Source organism: Physcomitrium patens, chromosome 6 (genome assembly GCF_059467195.1).
Source record: "Physcomitrium patens ecotype Gransden chromosome 6, ASM5946719v1, whole genome shotgun sequence".
Lineage (NCBI taxonomy): Eukaryota > Viridiplantae > Streptophyta > Bryopsida > Funariales > Funariaceae > Physcomitrium > Physcomitrium patens.
In genome coordinates, this window is record NC_143415.1 from 8,402,819 (window position 1) to 8,410,087 (window position 7,269).

General features: G+C 38.5%; 1 protein-coding gene across 2 annotated transcripts; it reads right to left on the reverse strand.

Annotated features, from left to right (window-relative positions):
- Positions 1–2,693: 2,693 nt before the first annotated feature.
- LOC112283221 (soluble inorganic pyrophosphatase 6, chloroplastic) lies at positions 2,694–6,184 on the reverse strand. 2 transcript variants are annotated; one of them, XM_024521675.3, is made up of 7 exons: positions 5,925–6,184; positions 5,287–5,574; positions 4,399–4,559; positions 4,095–4,195; positions 3,743–3,924; positions 3,278–3,376; positions 2,694–3,137 (listed from the first exon to the last, which is right to left on the reverse strand). In XM_024521675.3, exons 1-7 carry the CDS (start codon positions 6,117–6,119, stop codon positions 3,045–3,047), a joined length of 1,119 nt encoding a protein of 372 aa, XP_024377443.1. In that variant the 5' UTR covers positions 6,120–6,184; the 3' UTR covers positions 2,694–3,044. The 2 variants fall into 2 exon arrangements, with proteins under 2 accessions (XP_024377443.1, XP_090107264.1); XM_090251138.1 differs by having other exon boundaries at positions 5,287–5,583; positions 5,925–6,051.
- Positions 6,185–7,269: the final 1,085 nt, after the last annotated feature.

Genomic DNA, 7,269 nt, shown 5'->3' on the forward strand with positions numbered 1-7,269 from the left:
GTAAATTGAACGCAGCAATAAGTTTTTTTTTTTATATATATATATAGATGATTTTTACTTTTTTTTTTTCTTTCTATCTTTTCCTATGATTTGTGTCATGATGTGGCTGCTTCTGTCTGTGCCAGAGTTGACATGCAAAGACGAGATTGCTCCATGCATGAGACAACCACCACCATGTCCTTTCTTCCAACAAACATATAAAAAATTCAGCTATCCAGACATGTTATGTGGCACCTAGTGCACTAGGAAATAAAAATTTAATCCCATGTCTGCAACAACCCTCCAAATCCATTCTTCAACCAAAAATACATTGTAAATAAAATAGAAATTCTATCATTTTTATAGAAACTTTTTAACAGATCATCTCTGCAAATAACAATGTGAAGAAGTATGGTTAGAGCCTCTATCCATGCAAATAAAAACCAACAGTGGTTAAGCACTAGCTTTCTAGAGTAGTTGAACCAAAGCCCTTGAAACCCAAACAACAAAGCTCACTGTATTACAATCAAAGGCTCTATGGGCACAGCCACACTTTAACAGCAAAGAAAAGATTAATTTTCAACATATACATATATATACATAATTTCACATGAAAAATGAGATGAAGTTCTAATGATGCTTGAGAGTTCTGATGAGATAGCTAACCCCGTGATGATTCTTTTCAAACCTCCTATGCAGAATTGAAATCATCATTTGAAATTCCATGTTAATAATAACAACAACAATAATAAGAAGTAATATATATATATATATATATATATATGTTCCCTTCAAGATGTAGTACTACAAAGGCCATTGAAGAGTGTGGGTGAGAGCCATTAAGCTCTCCACATGTGGGCCGACCACATCATTGAAGGTCAGGGGAAGAAAGTATGTAGAAAACAATTGTGCCTACTCTTGCTATTTGGTGTTGTCCATCCTCCCACTGTCCAGGCATTCTGGGATGGAGTTTTTGGTCTTCACACTCAATGGAGCATCAGCCAGTTGTTGATCTCCCTGCCCTGCCCCTAAATTAAGGCGATTTGCATTTATGCCCACCACCCACTCCTGCCCAGTTTCCTTTTTTACTTTCCTCAAAAAAAAAATTATGTGTAGGATCATGGATGTAATTAGTAGTAGAACCCTAGTTTTATAAGGTTAATTTCTAAGGGATTTCCCCTACTTCATTGCCAACATTTACTAAAAGATTAACTAATACTGAGAATTGAAGTATGACCAATGAAGCCAACAATGACCAAGCTTATTTATTCATTTATTTATGTCCATAAGCTTTGGATATATAAAGCTGTTTGGATATTTATTAAAACCTTTTCACCAATGACATGTATTCAAAATATTTAAAATGGCATGTATACAAGGTCATTGATTATTAAAGAGAATAATAAAATTTAATCATTTTTATCATGATTAAAGGGTAATGATGAATCTTTATTACATTAAAAACTAAATTGAATTGAGGTAGTCCAGTGCCACATGTTAGGCCTTCCAACCGGCACATAAATGGTTGACATGAATTTTAAGCCATTTATGATGCTGATGGAAGTTGTATACATTCACTCCAATGTATGACCATTTTTGGTATGAAATGGGTCATGGGGCAAAATGATATAGCATTAACATAAATTTTATAAAGAATAACTTTAGTGTTGGTAAAAAGATAATCAAAATCAAAATTTAACTGAGTTTCTTTTATGGAAACGCTCTTGGGTTGTCATCCTATCAGTACTATTCCAAGATCAATTAATCAAGATCCTGTTGTAAATTAAAAAATTGATAGAAAAAAAACAAGAAAAAAAGAAGAAAAAGGAACTAACAGACAAATGAACAAAACACATTGTCATACAAGAAGTCATATGGTTTCATCATATACTGTCAATGGGTTTGTTTTTAGATGTAAAGTAAATTTCCGTAATGCAACTTTTACCTTTCCACAAATCTTATTAATTTGTTCATGTACATTCAGAAGTAATGGCACATCCATAGTCCACCAGAACAAGTTGCAAAATCCCTGATAAATGTGATGTCCTACTGGAAGATTCTGCTTGACTAAATAATGGGACCGAGTAATCTCTGAGGGGTTTGACTGGATCCATTTATAGAGCCACCAGTTTGACTAAGCAACAACCATTCATCTCTACAGACGCATTTATGAGGTTTGTAATTTGTAAGGCAGGCAGGTTTAAAAACAAATTCAAAAAACTTTATATTAACATCCTCGTGGAAAAAAAAAAAAACTTTTGTTTACTGGAGAATGATCTGGATGCACGAGCTCTAGTTTTACACACAGATAATACTAGATGATGGTGGATGTGAACATCTGCTCCCAATTTGGCATGAGTGTAAACTAAACCACTTGGGCGACTGAAGTGCAAGTGAGAAATTTAAATGAAGTCCAACAATCGCCTCAGCTGCATGCCCTAACTCAAGATCCCCAATGTTTCGAACTGCAAACGGAAACCATCAAAAGGCTGCAGCAATCTCACCCGTTGTCATGCTGTTGTAATTCAGTTTCACCTGTTGCAAGTAGAGAAACGATAATGCAATGATTTGTTTTTTGTTGACAAATTCGTCAAACATCGCCCAGATGTTATAACTAGCAATACATCAACTTGGACTAAGACTGGCGTTTTGAAGGTGAAGTTCATGTTCCTGTTCCAAAATTGAACAGTAGCTAAAGAACAATGCCACTGAAATTGTATCCACTGCAAAATTCTGCCCTGTTGTATTATTTACTCAAGTACATGGTAGAAGCTGGCTTGTAGTAAAGCACATGTTACCACAACTACACACTTCCAACAGCTCTCATCCTCCTAAAAAGGAAGTCAATACATTTACACAACCTACCGAGGTTGAAAGATGCTACTGCTGCAAATGACTGCATGAAATAACAAATTCCTCGGAGGATAGGAGATACAGAAGTCAAACACCGCAACACTAAACTCTAGCAAAACTGAAGCTTCTGTAAGAGCTAGTAATAGATTACTGTGATGGATCTAATCTGGTTGCAAGATTGAACACCGGGTCCAGAAGGGTGTGAAATGGATCTAAACAAGGGAAAGTTCTCCAGCTGGGACAACCCTCTTCACCAGCTTTGCCCATGCCTCATTGGTTTCCGCAATTACCTTCAGTGCATAGTCCTACAAAATTAAGGGCCAAAGAAGGAATTATGTTAAATGCAAAAACACCAGAAAAAGAGAGAGGAAGCAAGTACTGAAACCAGTGGATTCAAAGTAGATATTCAAAACAATCCACATTTGAGCCCTGATTAAAACTTCACCTTGTCGGCGGGCTTGTTGCAAAGTCCAAACTTGTTGGCGGGCTTTCCGTCTGGGATCTTGTAATCCCTGAACCAGTCCCTGATTGCGGTCAAAGTGCCCTGCATTCCCACACACAAGAACATGAGAAAATTATCACTAGTTAATTAAAGAAAAACTCTATCTACTCGTTCAAATACCCTATCCAAACAATTTTGATGCTGCGGGCACATAGGTTCGTATCATTCCAGGATAACAAATATCTCAAACCTGTTGAAATCAGAGCCTCTCGAGAGACCGATATGATTCACACAACTTAGCACGGGAAAATGTGACTTGATGGATGCCTCCAGTAAAGCACTGTGTGTACAGAATGATATGTCTTCTACTTGGAAAGACAAAATTCATTAACATGATAAGCATGGGGGTCTATGGTCCTATCAGAAATGTTACTCTGAGGGAAGATGGCATAATCACAGAAGACTCACTGGCAAATGCCTCTCGCAATCGGCTACATTATTGATCAGATCAGCCTTGGGGTCGTCGGTGGAGATGGCCACAACTTTCCAGTCGAGCTCACCCTCGTCAATCATGGCCAAGACTGCGATGGGCTTCACCTTAAGGACCTCTCCAATTTTGGCTTGCCTCTCTCCAATCTCAACAACGTCGACTGCAACCGAAAATAGCGTCACAAACAACTAATTAAAAGGGAGAAACTGGATCGACGGAACTAGTAGTTGCACCACCACAAATTGCTGTATACTGCACCCCTTATTGAGATGATACATTACCAAGATCAAAATGTGGGATAGTAGTATACACATGCGCGGATTAACAAACCTGGATCGTTGTCACCAAAAGCATTCTCTACATCAGGGTTGGAGTGAGAAGGGTCCTCCCATGTCTGAGGAAGAAGCCCGTAGTTCCAGTTGATGTTGTAGCTATACCAATTTCCATCCAACAATAGAGGTCAATGATAGAGCCGATTGCGATATAATGTGGAGAATTGGCTATACCAATACCAAAAAGTGCGATATAATGATAATATTGAGACCATACATACCAAAGAAAGAGCACCTCACTGTTCCTCCATGGGTAACATTTAGAGTAAAGGAAGCGACATTTTTGAGCAGCCAAGACTTACGGGTAAAATCGGAGCTTTCCCTTCTTGGTGTCCTGCTTGATGGGAGTATTGGGCTCCTCAGTGGCCACCTCCATCTTCGCACTAGTCTCCTTCGGGATCTCAACAACGAAATTGAAAAGCCCGTCTCCAGCGTAGAGTGGAATGTCGTGCCATGGTGAGATCTGCAGCTCCATAAAAACCATTGATTTCTCAACAATCACCTCAACGCAAGACAGTAGCCAGGTAGTGAGGCTGAACGCAGCATGCTAAACGCCAAGGACACGGAGCACTACCACTTGTTACGCCGCAACCGTAGCCACAAAAAACTTCATCAAGGAACGCATTGCACACATTCAACATGAGAGCGCACACTAACAAAAACTTTTCACCACCTAGATTTTCTATCACCAGCTATAGGAGGTTCAAGTCCAGTCAATGTCTGTTAAAGGCATTCGTAAACTAACACATCAAAATCGTAATAAAAGTTTCGGATATATCGTGCCATAATTGAATGATTCGCAGTAATAAATAACCGATTATTGATCAAGTGATACTCAGCAGTTGCGGACAATTAGTATCATAATTAGACTACGAAAAAGTTACACGATCAACTCTAATAGCAATCCCTGACGACATCAACAAGTTTGATGATACCAAGAATTGACCAAATATATACAGCATTAACTAATTCAATCCCTGGTAAAAAGAGTATATGCATGACTTTCCGACGTGGTTGTGAGTAGTGTTGAGAAATTAATGGCACTTAAGATGATAACTTAATTTGGTTAATGAAATTCCGCTTCTAGACTACACTTGTAAATTACACAATGCAATTGATCGCGCCAAATCATACACTAATTTCAAGGGTGAAAAGCCAAAAACACGAACTCTCGCTAACGTGATACTCACAGTTTTGCCAGATTTGTCACTGAAGAAGACCCTGTACTCCAAGGACCCAGCCGCTCCCTCCTCCACCACTGAGTATTCTGCAGACACAACCCTGCAGCCCTGGTATTTCCGGGTCTGCACAATGGGCCCCTGTACGAAAGACTGCCGCAGCGGTGCTACCTTCAAGCAGAGGGAAGCGGTGGATGACAATGCCGATCTCTGGTACCCCTTAACCACCACTGAACTCGCACATTGTGGCAAGCGGAGGGCGCCTCCTCTTACAATTGCTCTTACTGCCGCCATAGCCACCTACGCACACTACAATTCCGTCACAAATCCTTCGAAATCCACCATCCATGACACTTTAGACATCATTCCCAACCATTAGCTTTACACAATCCCCCCTAACCGCAATCGCATTCCACAAACACACCAAACTCCGGCCAATTCTCCCAAAAGTCCCAGGATTCTTATAACTGCACCAAAGTTCAACGCATTCTTAACTAACCTTCAGATCCCGCACAAATATTCCAAATCAATCCAATTAACACAAAATTCTCCAAAATAAATCACTCAAAAACTCTTCCAGTGCGCAAAAACAAGAAAATAAAATTAAAATAAAATTAAAATTACTGATAAATCCCCCGCCTAACTCGTACCTCGAAAGAGAATATCCGACGCAAATCGCAGAAACTACGCAAAAATCCACCTACCAAAGTGGCCTTGATGTAACCTTGCGATGAAGGCGGGTGTGGATAGGAAAGGGGGGGGGGGGAGGGGTTTAAAGACGCGAGGAAGATCGGTAGGGTGCAACCATGAATCCTCCTCGCCAAGGGTTTAATGAGCTTTAACATGGAATGAAGCTGCGCAAACTGCACACAAAAACTGCCTCTTAACTTAGTATCTTCTTCCTGCTATCGTGTCATTATGATACCCTTAACCCTAACTTAGTGTCTCCATCCTGGTATGTCCAACGTCCACGACAGCAGCTTATGCTGACTAGGATGCCACGCTGTAATTGTTCCCCACGTTCTCTAGAAGGGTTCGAGACGAGAATGTAGGAACCTGGTAAGGAACAAAAGGCGACAAGCTCGACGAGCTTTGACATTTTCATTTCTTTCCCATATTAAATTTCTTAAGTCGTGAATTTTATCATTTTATTGTATCGTTTTTTTCTAGTTTAAAAAATATGTGATTTTGCACCTAAATCTTTTTTTCAAAAATAAATGACATGTTATGTTAAAGGAAGTAAAGAATAAGAAAAAGAAAAAGAAATAGCAGTTAAATTTGAACATGGAGTATCTAAAATCTAATTTTTTTATTTGAGGAGTGTGATAAAATATATATATATATTAGTCATTTAAAAGTATGCATGGTATCAAAGCAAGTTTCTAAACTAGATGGCAACATTGGTACAAGCACATTCTTGTAACTAATAGAAACAACTAGATGGCAAAAAATAAGCTAGTTTTTTTAAAATTATATAAATAGAAAGTAAGGTACAAGAGAGAATAGATTGCCATGACAAACTATTAAAGTTAGCAATCAAAATCCAGAGCAGTCCCTTCAACTAAAGATAGGCAACTTCAAGATAAAAGAAAGAGTTGATTGATGTCTCAAGTGTCATGAACATGGAGTTAATTTCATCAATAATTAAGTTGCACAAGCTAGGAGGAGCCAACAACTTTTTCATATAGAAGGTAAAGATGCATATCCTTTCATGAAAGATAAATTTTGAAACATTGTTGGTCCACAAAACACTAATTCTCAATAAGAAAAGAACACTGCCAAAGTTATCAATGCTACCAACATTTCAGCACATCAACAACACCAGTATGACAAATATAAGGCAATGGCTATGTTAATAATGTCTGTTAAAGATCACATTATTCAGCATGTAGCGAATATTGGTGACTTAATATAAGCATGGTAAACCTTATACAAACTCTTTGACAACAAGAATACCACAAGGACTATGTTGTTACTCAATTAGCTACTTTCAAC

What these genes read in the sequence shown, in the direction of transcription:
- LOC112283221 (XM_024521675.3), bottom strand. Translation starts at nt 6,119, where the DNA reads ATGTTAAAGCTCATTAAACCCTTGGCGAGGAGGATTCATGGTTGCACC. An exon ending in GTCGGATATTCTCTTTCGAG is followed by an intron (nt 5,575 to 5,924) that starts GTACGAGTTAGG and finishes TAGTGTGCGTAG; the next exon opens with GTGGCTATGGCGGCAGTAAG. An exon ending in TTTTGGTGACAACGATCCAG is followed by an intron (nt 3,925 to 4,094) that starts GTTTGTTAATCC and finishes TTTCGGTTGCAG; the next exon opens with TCGACGTTGTTGAGATTGGA.